Below are 21,505 nucleotides of genomic sequence, written 5' to 3'. Positions count from 1 at the left end.
AAATATCCTCTAATAAAATAATTTTTTATTTACTTTTTTAATCTTATAAATCCTGCAACCTATTAATCTCATAAGGATCCAAATACCATGATTTCTTAAAAATATCTTAAATACATAATTTAATATAAATCTTATAAGAATTCATTTTAATATACACAACACACAACAGCACTCATTAATATGCATAATTTTTATACATCCCTATGTTTTTATTTATGGAGATACTTCCTTTATGGATCTTAGAATAACAATAGAATTTTTCTAATCCCTTAATATTTATATTGATTTCATTTAAGTGATAACAGATATCCAGATCTCTATAACATTTACACTATACCTCATTCATAATAATCTCATTCACATCACCAACTCAACACATTATATTCATATTTATATTTTATTTCACAAATACACAGACAAAATATACTTTAGACAATTTATTCATTTTATTCACATTAAAATAACAGACATATTGATTTCTGTGATATTCAAATCACATCCCACCACATCTCACTATAATAAATTAAATAATTATTTAATTTCTAACACTTTGTTTTCTAATTAAGAATCACCGTCACAACTAAATATATCTACATTGCACAATCAAAACCATAAAATGAATGTTTATATATAAGTATACACAAATATATACATAAATTACCGTATTTGCTCAATTATAAGACGACCCTGATTATAAAACGACCCCCCAAAATCTCAATATTAATTTAGGAAAAAAAGAAAAAGCCTTAATATAAGACGACCCTATAGGAAAAAAGTTTTACCAGTAAATGTTAATTCATGTAAACTATTACATTTTTTAATAAAAGCTGTGATTGAGAAAAATATTTTTTTGTTTTTATTTCCTTGTATTTTCCAACCTGCCCCCCAGTTACGCACATCTGCCCCCATGCTTGCCACTCCAATATGGCACTGTGGCCCATGATATGCCTTTTAACCCTCTATATGCCACTGTGGCCCATGATATGCCTTTTAACCCCCTATGTGCCACTCTGCCTCCAGAAATGCCTTATACCCCTATATGCCACTCTGGCATTTAGGGGGTTAAAAGGCATATTATGGGGCAGAGTGGCATATAGGGAGGTATAAGGCATTTCAGGAGGTAGTGTGGCGTTAAGGGGGTTAAAAGGCATTTCATAGAGCACTCTGCCTCCAGAAATGCCCTATGCCCCCATTTAACACTCCCCCCCCACACACACTTACCTGCTGTATACCGGGGCAGCAGTCTTCCTTCTGTCTCCCCCCCCATTTAACACTCCACCCCACCCCACACACTTACCGGTGCTTCCAATTTCCTGCTGTATACCGGGGCAGCGGGTTGACGTCCACGCGATCCGTAGACAACTTACGCTGCAGCCGGAAGGAGGTGTGGCGAACTCTGATCTCTGACAGCCGGGGAAAGTCTGCGCGATGGACGCAGACAACCCCCGCTGCTAGCCACACCTCCTTCCGGCTGCAGCGTAAGTTGTCTACGCGTATCGAGTTGACGTCAACCCGCTGCCCCGGTATACAGCAGGAAATTGGAAGCACCGGTAAGTGCAGCGGTGCGGGGGATCTGGATCTTAGTCTCATAGTCAGACCTCTATTTGAGGTCTGATTATAAGACGACCCCGATTAGAAGACGAGGGGTATTTTTCAGAGCATTTGCTCTGAAAAAAACCTCGTCTTATAATCGAGCAAATACGGTAAATGTTCTTTTGGTGGACTTGTCTTTCTCTTTGCCTTTTCTCCGTCTTCTCTCCGTCTATTTTTTCACCTTCGGGTATGGAAGCCAAATGCATTTTCACTTACCTGGTTGATTACTCCTAACCACATATTTTTTTAACCCCACTCCTGGGAGGACCATATTATGATCATTTCAAGTAAAAGCTGAACCGCCCATGTTCTCATGAGAACTTTATTGATACGCACACTGAGGGTTGGAGACATATGGAACGCGGCAACACCAACAGAGGAGAAGCGGATGACGTACGTGATACGCGACAGTGCGCGATGACGCCCACAAGATGGGACAAGAACAACAGACGGGAAACGGACGGCGTGGGATGACGTATACACGGAAATAGTTATAAAAAAAGCACAACAACGGAACAAGATTACTTACCGGATCGATTATACTTCTACTGAAGAAGCCAAGTCGGCGAAACGCGTTTAGAAGGATCTATTTGGATTATTCTACATCCCACAACTGGTGGACTTTTCATTTACACGCTTCAAGCACTTTGGGTGCATGGACCAAATGTGAGTGCATTCTTTACTGGTGACATTAATTCTTTACCCGGATATTGCACTATTTTAAGTTTATTTTTTAGAGTCAACGAAGATTATTAAAGATATTATTGCATTCAACTTGGATGGGTCTGAATCATCTATTCCACCTGTGAGTGCAACACTTTACCCACACATAAAATTGGTCTTATATTCTGCACTATATTGTTTTTTTTCCCTTATATGTATCTGCGCCCCATAATTTTTTGGTTGGTAACTACAGAAATAGTAGCTGAGATGGGGTCCATGCCTTTAGGGGGCACAAACAATTGTTTTTGGTCAGAAGGGCCCTTTCCAAACAATTCTGAATTGGCGCAGGGAGACAGGAATGTCTTGTTAAGTCACGTGCCCCCGTAGCGAAACCGAGGCTGCTCGCACAGGAAGTCAGAAGCACCGGTAAGTTGTTTTTTTGGGGGGGGTTAAATGGGGGGCATAAGGCATTTCTGTAGGCAGAGTGCTCTATGAAATGCCTTTTAACCCCCTTAACGCCACTCTGCCTCCAGAAATGCCTTTTAACCCTCTATACGCCACTCTGCCTCCTGAAATGCCTAATACCTCCCTATATGCCACTCTGCCCCATAATATGCCTTTTAACCCCCTAAATGCCAGAGTGGCATATAGGGGTATAAGGCATGTCTGGAGGCAGAGTGGCACATAGGGGGTCAAAAGGCATATAATGGGGCACAGTGGCATATAGAGGGTTTAAGGCATTTATTGGGCAGAGTGACAAGCCTGGGGGCAGATTTGCATAACTGGGGGCAGGTTGGAAAATAAAAGGAATTAAAAACAAAATATTTTTCTCAATCATAGCTTTTATTAAAAAAAATAGTTTACATGAATTAACATTTACTATAGGAAACTTCTTTCCTATAGGGTCGTCTTACATTCAGGCTTTTTCTTTTTTTCCTAAATTAATATTCAGGTTTTGGGGGGTCGTCTTATAATCAGGGTTGTCTTATAATCGAGCAAATACGGTAATACCTGCAATGCTGTCTCCATGTATTTATTTGATCTATACCTGCAATGCTACGTTTTATATATTGTTATTGTATACCTGCAAATACAGGATTTGTATGTCTGATTCTGTTGATTTGATATATACCTTCAGTGCTGAGATCACAAGTGAATTTCAATTGATCTATGCATGCAAAGCTGGGTTTGTGTGTAAATGTGTTGATCTATACCTGCTATCGGCAGCAGGGTCTAATATTAATATATATCGGCAACTGGGGCTAATATTTATATATATATATCAGCAGCAGGATCCAATATTAACGAAACTGCCAGTTCAGCTGTAATTTTGAAATCATGTTTCAATCACAGTCTTTACTTCAAAGAGATAAGTACTCATGATGTAGATAAAAATGCATGTCTAATGCGTATATGTGATGGGCCATTAATACAAATAGTGGTGGCTGGAGGCGATTATACAAGGGTGTGGGGGCACCACATTAATCTATACTAAAAGGGTGCTGGCTGGGGCATCAATACACAAGGGTCAAAAACACTAAGGGGGTATAAACAACAATGCAGTGTGAAAAATCCATCCTGATGTAGATGTCAGTGACGTAGATTGTGTCATGCTGTTTGTGTGTTTTTGTTTATCAGTGTACCAGAGCCTGTCCTGGGGTGTGTGTGCGTATAGGTGTTGGTGCGGCACAGCCTGTCCTGGTGTGTGTTTGGGTGCCCGTATGGCATAGCCTGTCCTGTGTGTGTGTGTTTGGGTGTCGGTGTGGCAGAGCCTGTCCTGGTGTGTGTTTGGGTATTGGTTTGGCAGAGCCTGTCCTGGTGTGAGCCTGTCCTGGTGTGTGTGTTTGTGTGTCAGTGTGGCAGAGCCTGTCCTGGTGTGTGTGTCTGGGTGTCGGTGTGACAGAGCCTGTCCTGGTGTGTGTGTCTGGGTGTCGGTGTGACAGAGCCCGTGTTGGTGTGTGTGTTTGGTTATCTGTTTCCTGACAGTTGGAATTATTTAATTTATACTTATCTAGAGATAAAATGCCCTCCTGAAGCTGTAGTGACTTCAGGGGACAAAACATTCAAGGCCCTCAAATCATTTAGTGGAAAAGTTAAGGTATTGCGTTATTTATGCTATAATATTTATTTCAAGGATTAGTCGTACTAAATTGTGGCTTCAGGCTTCCCATGTTAAATGACCGAGTTAGTCCAATAACAAAAGTATCATTCCATAGCACATTACTTTTGGCAATATATATATATATATATATTTTCTCAGTGGTATGATTTTATGGTTGAAATTATGAATGCCCCCCCAGTTTGACTGGTATCTTGTGTGCCCCCCCTATATATTGTTTCTAGAGTCGCCACTGCACATCTGAGGACTGATTATTCTTTGAGTCTGTGTAGCAGAAAAATGGCAGCATAGATTGGCTGAATAGGTCTTATCTGCATTGATTTTTTTTCTCTGCATAATAATAGGTAGGGGCGGGCAACTAAATGTGTATTAATTTACCTCTGCAGACAAGCAAGGATTATATTAAGATTACAACAGCATCTGTTGTACACTGCTCCATCTACCCCTATCCTGTGAGTGTCTTCTCTATAGCTGCACACTCTCTTTCACATTGACCTCTTCCCCTCTTTGACTCCCCTACTTTTTCTCCTGTCACTTTCTTCACTGCAGCTGCACACCATCTCACACACTGATGTTCCCTCCCCTCAATCTCCCTTTCCACTTTTATTATTGGTATCTTCTCTGCAGCTGCACTCTCTCACATACACTGACTACCTCCCCTTCCATGCTTGGCCCCCTCCACTCCCTCCTGTCAGTTTTTTCTCTGCAGCTGCACAAAGTTTTGCACACTGGTACCCAGTGTGGCAGCTTCACAGAGATCAGAGGAGACCAGACAGTGGCTGGAGAAGGGCGGTTGAGCAAGTGGGGGGGGGGAATCTGGGAGGAGAAGGCAATTGCTCACACGGGGCAAAGAAGGCTCAGAGAAATGGGTGGAGAGAGGACTAGGGGAATATGGGCAATGAACCTGGAAAGAGACTGAGTTTTGGGCTAAACATTTCATTATCTCTATCGCCCCCTAAAGTCCGCAAGCAAGCAGAGTTGATAATGTTTCCAACAGTCCCCTTCTCAACTCAATATGCTTTAGAATCTACAACCCCTAAGTTGTCACGTAGACTCTGGTAAAGGTCTCCTGTTAGTGGCTTGGTGAGTATATCTGCTTTCATCTTTCCTGTTAGCATAAGTCAACTAATCCTTTACTACATGGTACTTCACATCAATATGCTTTGTACATGCACTCATTTTCTCTGATAGAGCAAGTCTTATACAACTTTGGTTGTCTTCAAAGATCTGCATTGGTGTGGGTTCATCTATTCCCATGTCTTTCAGTAGCGATTTGATCCATAAGACCTCTCTCCCACTGGTGGACTTACGATCTGATACATCTTCAGCCCAATCAGCATCTCTGTATCCTATTACTCTAGTCTCAATGTGCAGTCCCTTTCAGCTATCTTCCTATTCTCTTGACTGCAGTCCAGTCTCTTTGTGTGGGTGAACTAGTCTTTCTACATAGTATGCCTATTGCAGTAGCTATGTCAGTTCAGGTTGTCGTAGATAAGTATTACCTACGGCTTCTCTGTAGCCATTTGTTTCTGATAATGGTTCACTTTGCTCCATTTGCCTGTGGAAACCCACTTCCATTGAAGTAGACATTGTTTTAGCTTCTTGTAGTCCTAAACCTTCAAGCAAGTCTAGGATCTTTGGCTTTTGAATGAGGAGAAAACTTCCATCTTCGTCTCTTTCAATCTGCATGCCTAAATAGTAACCAACATTGCCCAGTTGTTTAATTTCCACTTCTTTGTTCAGATGATGTACTATTTCTGCACTGTCCTTTTGATCTTCATAGCAAATAATGAGACCATCAACATAGGTCAATATGAATATCCATCTGCCTTCTCTGTGGCGTGTATAAAGGCAGGACTTGTAAGCATTTTGTCAAGTTTTTCATTCCAAGCTCTTGCTGCTTGCTTTAAACCTTAAAGCCCCTTCTGAAGCTCACACACAAGATCCTTATTCTTGTCACATATAAATCCTGGAGCCTGTTGCATGTACAGCTCTTCTTCTATTTCTCCATGTAAGAACAGTGTTTACATCAAGGTGTTCTACGTGTATCTGTCTTCAAGCTGCTAAAGTCAAGAGTACTCTTATTGTGGTAAGCTTTACTACTAGTGCAAAAACTAATAATCCTCACCATATTTTTGAGAGTAGCCTTTTGTGAATAGCCTGGCTTTATACTTCTTTGTTTCCCCTCTTGCATCTTGCTTGGCTTTGCAGCCTTTGGCTTTCTTGTCTTTGGGTAGTTTTGTAAGAGTCTATGTTTTATTTTTCTGCAAAGCTTCTATTTCTTCTATTGCTTTTTCCATTTGTCCGCTTCTGCAGCAGGCATTTGCTCAACATCCTTCCATAATGCTGGTTCATATGGCAACACTGATCTTCCAAAGTAAGATCAAAGTCTTTTAGCTGGAGTTCATTTGTTGGGCATTAAGAGTAATTGAGTTCTTGCTCTGGAGATTCTTGTACTTTAGCTACTTCAGACTGTGCTGTCTCATCTGCTAGGCCTGTTGATGCTTCTATCTGAACATCTTTATCCTGTTCTTCTTGAATAATGTTTATATTTCCGTCTACTGGATACTACCGTACTTGCTCAATTATAAGACGACCCTGATTATAAGATGACCCCCCAAAATTTGATTATTAATTTATGAAAAAAAGAAAAAGCCTGAATATAAGATGACCCTATAGGAAAAAGTTTTATCTTGTTGTCTTAGTTATTATTATTTTGTTGTTTTTGTTTTCAGTTTGCAGGGCTGTCAGATGTTTCTATATCTGGGGATATTCCTGTGGAGGGAGAGATCACTGTTCCTATTGCTTCACAGTCGCATGAAGATGATTATTTTACGCCGGATGAGCCCGTCAAAGACACTATTGTATGAAAACTAACTCTTTGAATAACCTTGTTTTCTCTGTATATACATATGTTGAATAGATGGGTTGATCAAATCTATTCATCATGCAGCGCACTGGGTTAGAAAAGTTAGGAACAACGTAATATTAAGTGGGATAGCACCCAGCACTAATTCTCTTGCTGTCAAGTCATGCCTAACAACATCTGTATTAAGTCCTACCACAGTCTTACATTAGATTTTTATAACATAGGCATCTACACTTCTCTTTCCTACCTTGGTTTGTGTTCTAAGTATTATATATATATATGCTGCTTGAAGGCTTTGTCTACGTTTTTTTCTTATCCACAAGTTCTTAGAATAATAGCTCTGAAAGGATTACTGGTGTACCCAATGTAATTTTTTATGGGGGAAAAAAAATACATTATTTGTTTCTTTAGTGTTTGTCCTTACCTGGTGACATCAGAGGCATGCTAGCAGGGCCGGCCGAAGACTTAACGCCGCCTGGGGCGAAGTTTAAAATGCCGCCCCCCGCCGACGCCCCCCGCCGACTTACCCTTAAACAGTCCTGCGGCGAGTCTCCCTGTGCTGCCACGGTGCCGGCTTGTAATGCTGAGCGCCGGAAATTCACGTCACTTCCGGCGCTCTGCATTACAAGCCGGCACCGAGACCGAACAGGGAAACTCGCCGCAGAGGAGAGAGAGAGGGGCGCCGAGCGGGTAAGCGAAAACCACTCGGTGCCCCTCTCTCTCTCCTCCGCTTCAAACAAAACAAAAAAAAACAGCTTGGGGCGGCAAAGTGCCGCCCCTTCTGAAGTGCCGCCTGGGGCAATTGCCCCAGTCGGCTCCATTGTAGGGCCGGCCCTGCCTGCTAGGCAGTACCAGAGCCACATTTCTCTTCAAAGGATGCTCTGGTTTTAGAGGAATTGACTGGGAAAATGAAGGCATTGCTGAACTAATACATTCTGATATATATGTGTGTGTAAAACAAAGTAAGAATACAGCACATACCCGATACAAAAATCAGGGATATTTATCTAAGGCGTAAATATTGGGGACTCTGTCACACTATATGGCCGTATATTGCTTTGACCACCGCTACATCAAAGTACCCCAAGTTTGGGTCCTATCTAATTTGTCATGGCTATATTTCCTACCAAGGTGATGAATCAGTGGGACTGGCTGCTCATTCCATTAAAAGCCTTCTCTGGACACTATTAATGAGGCAGATGAGGCTACTCAACCCTAGGGTTTGGTCACAACCTGCAAATGCGCAGCAAAATATACAAAAAAGTCAAATTACCTCATCTGTGCTCATCTGTGCCATTGAACATTCATTTTTATTGGGGCTGATGAATAGATGTTTGTAGGTTAAAAATGTCTTTATTGCAAAATATAGAACATTTTTATTGTGCAGCAGATCGATTATGGTGGAAAAAAACCCAAAACATTTTGTAGCAGTCTGACATTTTCTATCGGTTCAGTTTTCCATTGTGCAGCTTAAACTGTTTCCTGCAAACAATAACAGGCACTAATCATGTTTCCTGAATGTTGTACCGATTCTTTTTCTTTTCTATGTCTACTACCTTTTTACAGAGGTCAGTAGGTTTTTGTGGTATAATTCTCAGAAAGGGAAGACATCTGGTCCCTTGACTGTGTTCTGCAACAGCACATTTCCTCAATAATTTCTAGGTACTTTTTGTTTGTTTTGTTTCAGATGCGGGACCTGAGGGCTGTTGGGAAAAAGTTTCTTCATGTCATGTATCCCCAAAGAAGCACAACCCTCTTAAGAGACTGTGAATATGTGAATGCCAAAACATCTTTTACGGTTTGAGCACTAGGTGTCGCTTCTAGAGGTTATTTTGGAACTCAGATGAAATACTGATTTCCCACAAAAATTGTAATAGGAAAGAACACAAAAAGCCATTCCAGTAACAGAATAATCAGAATAAATGGGTAGATATCTCCAGTTGGTTACCCCTTCTGCGATCTTCATACCACGCCTTGGACTATATGATGTAAGTGGGTCCCGATTCCCTTTCCCTAGCGCCCACCCAGTAAATATTATTCTCAATGACTTACCTGTAGCAGTGAGACCTTGCCTCCAAACTGAAGCATTATTTCATTTAAATTTATTAGCTTGGGTGTAACTTTAAACCATGACGTGATGCCGCCAACTCCAAGTTGAACTGAGTTCCTTCCCTTGTTTCTTTTTGAAAGAGTGGTAGGAATAATAATAATTAGGAGAACCAACCCCGTATTAATGCTCACCTGGCTATAAATGGAGGAGAATGATGTGAACCGGCTTGGGAATCATTGCTTTTGCCTGCATTTGTGTTTTGGTCCTGTCCATTGCTGTATTCCAAGGCACAGCCCTATGAAATGTATGTTGGAGTCCGTTTTGCATGAGCTCCGGTGCATTTTACCGCAAGCAGGTTAATGGAGGCATTGTTTTTCTAACTGATTTAACTCCTCTCCCCAGCTGCCTCTTATAACTGAGGCCGTTCGTCAGCATGATCAAATTTGCATGCAATAAAATGTATTGGTTTAATGCAAAACATACCTGCATGCAAAAAGAACAATCATGCCCTAAGATAAAGAACTCAATGGTATGCACTTCTTTGAATTACGATTATTTGAAGTGAACCATTTTGATTCTATGTGCTACTAATCTGAATTATCGTTACTGTTGGCACCATATTCCTAATGCTGTGGTCTTGTGGTCTTTCTGCAGGGGATTTATGGGGCTCTCTTGTGTTGTGCGTCTCACTTGCTCTGTAAGTATTTATTACTTCCATTTCCTTGATGTTTGGAGATTACCCAGCAGTCTGTGTAATTATGTGCCCAGCAGTAGCGTACCTAGTGGGGGGCGGGGGGGGGTTGCGATCCGCACCGGTTGCCGCTCATCAGGGGGGTGCCAACTTGTCCGCCGCTGGAGGAGCAGGCTCGCAAGGGAGCTGCTAAAGACCTCCGGCTCCCTTGAGTGATTTTAAGCCGGGTTCAACCACAGCTGCTGTGCGCCGGATTTGTTGTCAGATCCCGGCTCACAACACCGAAGCCGCGCCCACTGCCGTCCGTACCCTCTGACCCGACAGAAGAACTGAAGAAGAGGAGGAAAAGAAGCTGTAAGGAGAAAAGAGGAAAGGTAGGAAAGCATTCAGTGAGTGAGAGTTGATTGGTATGTGTGTGGATTGGTATGTGTGGATTAGTATGTGTGGATTGGTATATGTGTGGATTAGTATATGTGTGGATTGATATGTCTGGATTGGTATATGTGTGGATTGGTATTTGTGTGGATTGGTATGCGTGTGGGTTGGTATATGTATGGGTTGGTATGTGTGGATTGGTATATATGTGGATTGGTATATGTGTGGATTGGTGTGTGTGTGGATTGGTATGTGTGGATTGGTGTGTGTGTGGATTGGTATGTGTGGATTGGTGTGTGTGTGGATTGGTATATGTGCGGATTGGTAAGTGTGTGAGAGTGATGGGTGTTATGCTGTACCATTTCCAATGTATTTTTCATTATATAATTATGCTCTAGTACATCATAACTCCCATCACTCTATACTGTTCCATACAGTGGCAGAGCTGGGAGACAGAGGCCTTTCACCCCCACCGCAGGACTCCTGAAAGGTAAGTGAACTTCAAAGTGGGAGAGGGTAGATAGTTATGAGGGGGTAGATAGGGAGAAGGGAGTGAGACGGGGGGATAGGGGGTAGATAGGGAGAAGGGAGTGAGAAGGGGTAGGTAGGACAAAAGGGAGTGAGAAGGGGTAGATAGGGCAATCATACTCCTATCATGCCAAGTCTGCGAGTACATCCTGGAATCTGGGTATGCCTGGGCATGATAGAAATGTGATTGATGTTAACAATCATATATATATATATATATATATATATATATATATATATATATATATATATATATATATATATATATATATATATATATATATATATATATATATTAATATTGTTATTTAATTGTTTTGTCCTATTTTGGTGTGTTACTTGAAATAAAAGTGTTAGATTTTTTTTATGGTGTGGGGGGGCCCATATTCGGTTTCGGCCAGGTAAATGCTGCATTTTCGGTTTCAGTCCAGAATTTGTTTCGGTGCATCCCTACTACTAATGAAGTGGTAGGCCTACACCACATCAATGTTTGGCTTAGTATATAGTGATAGGAGTTATGCTGCACTATTGTCAATGTCTGGCTCAATGTATAGTGATAGGGATTATGCTGTACCACCGTCAATGTGTGCCTCAGTATATAGTGATAGGTGTTATGTTGTACCACCCTCATTGTCTGCCTCAGTATATAGTGGTAGGTGTTATGCTGTACCACCGTCAATGTCTGCCTCAGTATATAATGATAACAGTAAGTGTTATGCTTTACCACCTTCAGTGTCTGCGTCGGTATATAACGGTAGAAGCTATGCAGTTTTAAAGTGTGTGGGGGGGTGCCACATACAGGATCCGCCCCAGGTGCCAAATACTCTAGGTATGCCCCTGGTGCCCAGTGTTTATAATCTATCTGGCCTCTAAATTTTTGTATTCTTTATCATAAAACACAGTCCTCACAGAAAAGAAAATGAGACAAAAACCTGTTAATCTTTTTTTGTTCCAGTCAGCGACCATTAACTGCAGAGCTGCCATTGTTCAGTCATGTGATGTTTTGGGAGACTTACCAAATACCACACTGAGTTAATAATTTAATGAATTCGGCGCCTCCATTTATTTAGTCATTGGTTGCCACAAGCAGTATTATAAAGTTTCCGTAGGTTGGGCTAAGGTACACTATGGCCATCACATCTACTGTATATAAGCTTGTCAGACATGTCATTCTAAAACCGGGTGCATTAATCTGCAGTTGTGCTCCCCCACACACACACTTTTGCAGCTTCCACTCCTGGGAAGGCTTTCCACAAAGATTGCAGTATGCCCATTCAGGCAAAGTCTTTGCTACTCACGTAATACAGGCTTCAGTTTTGCTTTCTGCCACTAGAGGGAGTAGCATGCATAGAAGACTGCATGGCTACCTATCCGTAAACTAAATAAGTGATGATTCTAAGCTGGCATGATTGTTCCTAGGGCATTTGATGATTTTTAAACAGGTATATGTTTTAATTATATTTTATCTGCTTGTTTAATATTTATTAGAGCTGTAATGTTTGTCTCTTTGTCCCAGAATGCTTCAGGGTGGCCATGCAGACCAGAGTAAGATGATGGAGGACCCCACTTTGCGTAATAATACGGTTTGGGGCTGTTGTGATCACTTTAAACTCTAAGCTGCTAGGGGGAACCATGTAAGTAGAAATTAACAATTTCCATTTCTTTGTGGAAAGGATAATCAATAATAATACTTAGAGACAATTTTTAGATTATCCTGAGGAATGAATAGCGAGCTTCCAAGATTGAACTGAATGAAACTGTTATCATGTGGAATAAAAACACCTAGGCTTTTGGGTGTTCATTCATTCACTTTCTGGCATAGAGAGTATAATGATTCCATCTTCAAAATGTATTCTGTATGATGTTTGGGGAAGGGAGATATGTGCCCATCTATGTCCACACCACAGTGAACAGGCAGATTTAAAAATGTTATATAAAACAAATCTGCACACCATCGCAATACAGCCATCTAGACTATGTACACAAGTAACTAGTAACACTGACAAAAAGTCAGTTAATGTAACCGGAAATATCAAAGCAGCATAAATGAATCTTTATTCTAGTGAGTGCCAAATGCTTTTATGTTGCATGAAAACAATGTGATTCGTATATTTTGCATGTGAGCTGTAGAAGAATGCATTACTAGTCTGTTTTATGATTGTAACTATGTTTTCCTTTCTTTCACAGCTCTTTTTTCCAGAGCTTGTGTGTGCTGGGTTACTGCATCTTACCTCTGACGATGGCCATGCTGGTGTGCAGGTTACTGCTCCTAGGGAGTAAAAACACAGTTTTCATCGTGACTGTCATCGTGCCACTGGTTGTAGTGACGGCTATGTTTGCCTGGTCCACCTTTGGTAAGGATGCTTCATTTCTTTTGTCTTGAGAGAGGTTTGTTTGTAACACTTGACAGCTATTTTGCTAGTAAATTTATAGGTGAAATTTAAACCTGCCTTTACTCACAGCCTTTATCTCTTATCTTATTTGTGAACTGCAAGTACACATCTGTGTCTCCATTGTGTCAGAGCATGCGCACACAGCATTATGTAACATAGTGGGGAGGACTGAGATTGATGTGCATGCAGTCCACCTGTTAGTACACCAATGTGAAGCTAATTCCAGTATATTTTCTTTTTATGTATATAGTAGTGATTTTGCAAAATCAGTTAACATATAACATGCTATACTAACCTGCAGTTTTCATTCTTTGTGTGCCAATTTATGGACTGCCTCTACACTTTCTTGTAATTACAAACGTGAACCTGTCATCCAATAAAAGTGTAGATGACAGGTTCCACTACAGGGAAGTATGACACATCATATACACATCGTGCTAGAGAAATACCTAGCAAATGTATATATAATAAGTTATACTTACTTGAGGGGTATTTTTTCCTGGTGGTTATGCCTGAGTATGTATGCTCACCCAGATGCACCCTCACTCCCAGAAAGCTGTATACATAATTGAGCATTATGTGGAGGATTGTGGTTATGTGAGTATCCGGCGAGGCACCCTTGGTTTTAGTTTAATCTTTATGCTGGATTAATATTCACATACAAAAGTGCAGTAGTAAATGCATAAAAAGCGGTAACATATATACAATGGTGCTTGGCAAGACACCTTTTGTAATTTTAAATAAAATAGTTGCGTACAATTACTGTTAACGTAACAACTTTTGTTTTTTCTTCTAGCATCCACTGCCTTTTTAGCAGACAGTCAGCCACCTAACCGAAAAGCTTTAGCGGTGTACCCCATATTCCTCTTCTACTTTGTCATCAGCTGGATGATCTTGACCTTTAACCCTAGTTCATGAGTGTGGACATCTTGTATAGGCTTAAGGAATCTGGGCCAGTGTAAATATACCAGCAGCCTGGTGGATCACGCACCCGTATGTCGAAGAACCAAACTATGATGAAGAATGAAACACGTGGGTACCGGCTGCTTTGTGCAAGAGTCCAAGAGTCATGATGTATATATCCCTGCACTAACTAGACACCAATTTCTGTTTTTCTTCTAAATGCATATCCAGCAATAAAAAGTTGGATTAGAGGCTCTGTGAACAGAATGAAGGCCAACACCTAAGAAATTGTTTCAGTAATTGTTATTGTTACTGTGCAACTATCATCAGACACTGATGCCACATCTATAGTTTTCAGAAGGTGTTAAACCCATTTTAATTTTGTACGCATTACCTTCAAGAGTTAGCGGGCTAAGTAGCATGTATGTGGGTCATTTGTAAATGGCACTGGTACCTTTTTTATTTTCTATGGAAAGGCCTTTTGTAGGATAACCTGGTTTCTCCCTTAACTCTGGAAACATATACACTGCATTGTTTTCCTGCATTCTTGGAATTTCATGGCAAATAAAAGCTGCCATTCTTAAATTGCGTCCAAACCTAAAGTAGCCATGAGGTTACCCTTACTTAATCTGAATATGGTATTGACAAATACGGAAGAGGTTAATATTACAGCGCTCATATTAAATGGTTGAAACATGCAACATTGCCATTTGATCTGTATTACAGGCAGTCTGTTCCTGTGCGGCAAAGCTTATTTTGTTTCCCCCAAGCTAATATTAACTAAGAATTTAGTTTTTGGAAGTCAATATCATAAAGACAATTGTGTGAATTTTTACTCTAAGGGGTATATTCACTGACCCAAGAGCTTTCAGGAAATCTGTACAAAAGGCCAACCGATCATTTTTGATCATAATGGGACCCTGGACAATTCTCTTCTAGTACCCCGATCATAGTGAGTACTCTGTCCCATTCCAGTAGTACCTCCTCCAGGCCCCTTTTCATCCCTGGTGGTTCAGTACAATGAAGGTGGGGGAATCTATCTCCCACTAGTGAGTCACTTTGTGGTTTGTGTGTTGCCTGATACTGGGTTCCAGGATACATCATCACTTCCTGGAGCTGTGCGACATCAGATGATATGCAACCTCAAAGAAGCACTCAATAGTGGCTGTTGAGGGTGCCATAGGGGCGGCTGCCCACTTGCCTTCTGTAAAAGGCAGACCTGAGGCCAATCCTAGTGAGCATCTCCTGCAAGAAGGGCTGAGCTCAGTTTGCACAATAAATGTGGCAAGATTTCTTGGAAGTAGTTTGCCCAACGCAGTTCAATGTACATGCATACTCTGGGATAGCCACTGCTAACTCCCCAACTGCTTGAGTTTCAATGGCTGCTGTACTGATCAACTTCTGCTTGCATGTGTGAATAGAGCTGCTCACTAAGGAGTAAAGATGGTACTGTCCATCTATAGTGTGTGGTGTTGTCTCTTCTTCAGATCAGTGCCTTCCTATCGGTGTTCATGTGGTGCCCAGTGGGGAGCACATTCTACCCATGCAAGCAGCTCTTACACAGTGCACCTTCACCATCATATGAGCAAAGGGCACTCAGACCCATAAAACCTGGATGATATTTAAGCGCAGTGTATAACAACTGCTTTAAAATGTAAATGCTACAGATTTTAATTCAACTCTTAATAAGGAAACTACCAGTTACATAACTTGTAAAAATCTTTAAAAAGATCATTTTTATAATGTATCCGGGTATCCTGTGCGCATAGGGAGAGTGCTATCGTCTAGGATGCTTTGCTACATTTTATGTGGGAATTGGGGGATTTTTGCTGTTTGCTTCTTGTGATGCCTTTCTTTGTTGAACATATAATGCTACAAAAAAATTGAAGAATAGTTATTTAAGCCGGTAGGAGGCGGAGGTGCATTACATTGTACATATATGCATGACTGAAAAAGAGTGTATATTGTAAAGGAGGCAATATGTGTATGTATATTGCTTCAAAAAGAATGTGTGTGTGTATAATTGTCATAGACTCACACATATGCTACAACACTACTGTTTACTCAATGTAAATATGCTTTTTGGGGGGGATTACAATGATAATTACCAGGTGGTTGCTGTGAATTAATTTCATTTGATACCTGATCTGTTTTAAAGGTTTAAATGCAATCTATATTTTTAATTTATTAAAAGTTTTCTTTTTTTAATTCAATGATGTCTGTCTGATTGGCTAACAGTCTGTGATGTACATCAATGTAGCATGACCATGGCCTTGCTAATCAAGAGAACATGAACGTTGCCTTTAAGAGGATTTTGTGCCACTGGAAAATGCAGATTAATTCCCATTCACTTTTAAGAAGACTTGTTAAGTACTAGCTCAGAGTTCCAAAACGCACAAGAAAAATGTAAACCTAAAGGTTCTGTGTCGCCAAAGATGAGATATACAACATTGTCAGACGGGTGCTGCATGATGTAGAGGGGCAAAATAAATTTTTTTTTTTTTCTCCCCAATGATGCCTATGACCTAAAAATTAACATTTGAATAGTGGTACAGCTTAGAAACAGAGCCCCGGCATTCAACTCTAGCTCTCCCACATCTTACATTTACAAATGCTGTCAGAATTTTCTGAACATCGTTTCATTGAACTGTTAGCGCAGCCTGACAGTTCTGACTGTGACAAGCCTTTTATGTGTAAAGACATGTATATGTTTTTGTAAAGCGTATAAGGTGTATCGAGTTATATATTTACATGATTTATATATGACTATATGTCACTTTAATAGGAAAATGGAAAGTTAAGTAGCCCCAGACTTTCTTACCAATTGATGACTTCTCTGAAGCTAGAGGTGAGAAAAAGGAAATTCTGGAGAATTTTCTTCCCACTCTAGAGCTTTTTTATGCTCGTACACCTTTGTTGTTAAAATGTAAGCCTTTATGGTCATCCCATTTGTTTTCTTTCCGTTGGTCACTGACACTGAATCCTCCCATCCTTGGAATCTCTTCCACCGCTAGGAGAGAGAAGACTGTCTCCACATGAAGTTACCATCCTGTGTGCATATTGTTAAACTTTAATTAGTATTTATGTCCATTCAGAGGGTACACATTAAACATGTTTACGCCATGGTAACCGGGTTGATAAATCTCATTATATAAAGTTTAAGAAATTAGAAGAGCATTTAATATGTTTCATTAGATACTGGGCACCCCACATGCCCTCTGAGATTCTATCAAAGAGCTAACAATTGCCTCTCACAATCCTACTGCACCAGACGTGCAGTCACACAATGCTGTGTTACCTGACCCTAACACCAGCCATAGACCTTTGCTGCCGCTGGCCCCTGGGTGGACGGTGTATCAGGAAATATGCCGGTACCCAGTGAGGCCAATTCTTCCCTGGATGAGTGCACTCAACACACTACTGAACTTATTTGATTATTATAGAAAACATATTTTTTCAGTGTTATCAATATTAAAGATTTCACTGTACCACTTCTGATGAAAAGCTTTCCCACATATCTACCACATAAGTACAACATCCTTACCCTCTAGTATTAGATTATGGCCTCTTGTTCTAACATTTCCCCTCCTTTGTAATGAATTTCCCTCCTCTCCTTTGTTAAATCTCTTTAATCATGATTTAAGAAATGTTTCATAAAAAAATACTTGTTCATGAAGGGGTTAAATTGCAGCCAAACTGTCACTGCTCCCATGTCTCTTTCTCTTGGTCTTTATGATGTCATATTCTGCCAAGTTCTATATGCACAGGGCTTGTGGCCACACTCCTGCACTTACCTGTTCAGTGAGATACAAGCATTCGCTTGGCTTTGCTCAGAAGTGCAGATTTGGAGATAGAGAGTGAATTTTTGAGAGATAATGTGGAAAAAGGTAAGTTTATTTACTGTATTTTACATTAAAGTGTAACAACCATCACCCCCCAGACCTCCGCAGGCTGACAACCAGCAAACAAAAGGTTACAGGAATTTACCAGAACATAGAAGCCGTTCTATAGCTAAGCTTTATATTTTAGGTGATTACCTTTCATATTTTAATTGTCTGAAATAATATTACCCAGCATGCAGCTCATTCCCTCATCCTGATTGGCCATTCAAATCTTTTCCATTTATTTATATGTATGGAGCTGCTTCAGAGGTCTAGTTTTTTAAAGGCATTTAACACGATGTAATAGGAGCTTTCCAGAGTTTTGGGTTTAGCGATAGGTCCTTGTCAAATGTATCGTTAATCTGGAATTGGCTCTGGGGCCAATATTATCCATCTTTGCTTCTGCTCATGGATTTGGTGACATCACAGGTTATGTTGCATAATTGTTGTTAAAGGGTTGTATAATTACCTGCCCAGCCATAAAACTAGATTTAATGTAAGGAAGTTAAATAGAACAGTGGAAGCGGTAGAGACTATTACAGTAAGGGAATCTAAACATGTGTTGGATACGCATATGGCTCTTAAAGACGAGACCAGGTTCTAATAAATGTTTGAGTCTAGATGGGCCGGATGGGGCCAATCTGCTTGCAGGCTCTATGTTTCTATGTTAGCATTTTTAGGATGAATCAAGAGATGGTGTTCAAAATGTGAATTCATTTACAGTATTGTCTATTAGCAGTGCTATCAGAGCTCCATAAATCTCACCTAATAACTTCATCCCGACTGGTTGATCTTTTTTGGTGATGGTTTTGCAGCCCAATAGATAGTAGTGGAGAAAGTGTGAAAAACTTGGTGAACCCTTTTCAAAAATGTTAACTTATTAACTGTTAAAAAAATATTATTATTATTATAACTATACAGATTTCACCATCCTGCTTACATTCATATTCTGACCTACTGTCAGTTCTCCTATTTGAAGGCATATATGGCGACCTCATTGGCCATTTTTTTCAGGATTCATATGCATTTCACGTGTTGCTGACCAGCCTGTGTAAAGTACGGCACCACATACAGCAGCAGGCGGAATTTTACATGTAAATAGCCTGCAACATATTCTGATTTATTTATATAGCAGCATCATATTCTGCAGCGCTGTACAACAGAGTGAGATGTATATGTGTTCTAAAACAAATGGCTGAGGTTGACACCCTAAAGCCACCAGTCCATCTCAGAGCCTAATGTGTGTATGTATATATATCTATATATATATAGATATATATATATATATATATATATATATATATATATATATATATATATATATATACATTTGCTCCCCTAGCCCTCCCATATACAAGGCTGATCATACATAATTTTTTTCTGTTTCTTTTAGCCACGTATTTCATTATCCAGGGCCATGGAGATGGACTCTGATGTTTTTGCAGACACCATAAGGATAATAGATAATTTTTACCAGATGTGCTCAGATGAGAACCTGTGCAAAACAGTGAGTATTACCCTTTTGTGTTAAGTATTTTTTCCACTTTTCTGCAGGCCCAGAAAATTTCAGCAACTTGATTTTACTCCTTTCTCTTTCTTATTTTCCTCAAAAGGTCCCTGACATTGATGCAACCATAAACAGCCATTGCTAAATAAAAACCTCTATCAATAAACACATTAATAGACAAATCCAAATATATTTGACAGGATTCTGCATCTGCAAAATCTATCATGTGCTCAAGATGGTTGGAGTGTGGCTTTAACATTTCACCATATACAAGGCTTTGAATGATTATACAAATCCTTAATCTTCATTATTTAGTGCCACGTTTCATCCTGTGGCCGGGGAAAGGAGCCACCCTGATTTGTCCGAGGTCAGGACGATGTTAGATCATTTGTGGCACAAAATAAATGATTTGATGGGGTTAAAGTGAAATGGCCAGCTTCAAACATGTCCAAAATAGAAAATGAGGATAGGGTGACCAGTTTTCAAAACTAATATGTTTAGGATGTTTTTATGCTTTTACTTATTTTTTCACTTTCCTGTAGACTCATCTCGATTTAACCCTTCCTCCTTTTTTTTCCTTGCCAGTTTGTTGAAATAGACCTGGGAGAAACCACAGTGGGTGACTACAGTAATGATGCTACAGAGTGGGCAGATCAGGTAAACACTAAATCTAAATATAAATGTTTATCAATGCACATATTTTATGCTCTTTACAATTGCCTCTAATTAACAAAAACCCATGAATAATGCCGCAGATTCATCTTGTAAAATGAATGAAATGTAAGGGAATTTAAACATGTGTTGGATACGCATATGGCTCTTAAAGACGAGACCATGGTCTAATAAATATTTGAGTCTAGATGGGCCGGATGGGGCCAGTCTGCTGGCAGGCTCTATGTTTCTATGTTAGTATTTTTAGGATGAATCAAGAGGTGGTGTTCAAAATGTGAGTTCATTTACAGTATTGTCTATTAGCGGTGCTATCAGAGCTGCATAAATCTCATCTAATTCCCTCATCCCTACTGGTTGATCTTTTTTGGTGATAGTTTTGCAGCCCAATAGAAAGTAGTGGAGAAAGTGTGAAAAACTTGGTGAAACTTTTTTCAGAAATGTTAACAGAACTTATTAACTATTAACAAATTATTATTATAACTGTACAGATTCCACCATCCTGCTTACATTCATATTCTGACCTACTGTCAGTTCTCCTATTTGAAGGCATATATGGTGACCTCATTGGCCATTTTTTCCAGGATTCATTTGCATTTCACATGTTGCTGACCAGCCTGTGTAAAGTACGGCACCACATACAGCAGCAGGCGGAATTTTACATCTAAATAGCCAGCAACATATTCTGATTTATTTATATAGCAGCATCATATTCTGCAGCGCTGTACAACAGAGTGAGATGTATATGTGTTCTAAAAAAAATGGCTGAGGTTGACACCCTAAAGCCACCAGTCCATCTCAGAGCCTAATGAAGCTGTGGTGTGTGTGTGTGTGTGTGTGTATATATATATACACATTTGCTCCCGTATCCCTCCCATATACAAGGCTGATCATACATAATTTTTTTCTGTTTCTTTTAGCCACGTATTTCATTATCCAGGGCCATGGAGATGGACTCTGATGTTTTTGCAGACACCATAAGGATAACAGATAATTCGTACCAGATGTTCTCGGATGAGAACCTGTGCAAAACAGTGGGTATTACCCTTTTGTGTTAAGTATTTTTTCTACTTTTCTGCAGGCCCACAAAATTTCATCAACTTGATTTACTCCTTTCTCTTTCTTATTTTCCTCAAAAGGTCCCTGACATTGACGCAACCACAAATAAAGAGCTTGAGGATCAGGTAAACAGCCATTGCTAAATAAAAAACCTCTATTAATAAACACATTAATAGACAAATCCAAATATATTTGAGAGGATTCT

The 21,505-nt window shown here is 40.0% G+C and overlaps 1 protein-coding gene across 1 annotated transcript; it reads left to right on the top strand.

Moving 5' to 3' along the window:
* Positions 1 to 7,116: 7,116 nt before the first annotated feature.
* LOC149287458 (protein YIPF6-like) lies at positions 7,117 to 14,199 on the top strand. Its single transcript, XM_089492853.1, is given in 8 exon segments — positions 7,117 to 7,239; positions 8,932 to 9,010; positions 9,949 to 9,991; positions 12,405 to 12,435; positions 12,438 to 12,456; positions 12,459 to 12,522; positions 13,076 to 13,242; positions 14,078 to 14,199. Coding segments are annotated over 7 exon segments (525 nt in total). The 5' UTR covers positions 7,117 to 7,239.
* Positions 14,200 to 21,505: the final 7,306 nt, after the last annotated feature.

The sequence above is a fragment of the Sceloporus occidentalis genome, unplaced genomic scaffold, assembly GCF_023333645.1.
Source record: "Sceloporus occidentalis isolate IW3139 unplaced genomic scaffold, rSceOcc1.0.p SCAF_60, whole genome shotgun sequence".
Classification (NCBI taxonomy): domain Eukaryota; kingdom Metazoa; phylum Chordata; class Lepidosauria; order Squamata; family Phrynosomatidae; genus Sceloporus; species Sceloporus occidentalis.
Note: the sequence above shows the minus strand (reverse complement) of the source record. Positions and strands in the feature narration are given on the sequence as shown.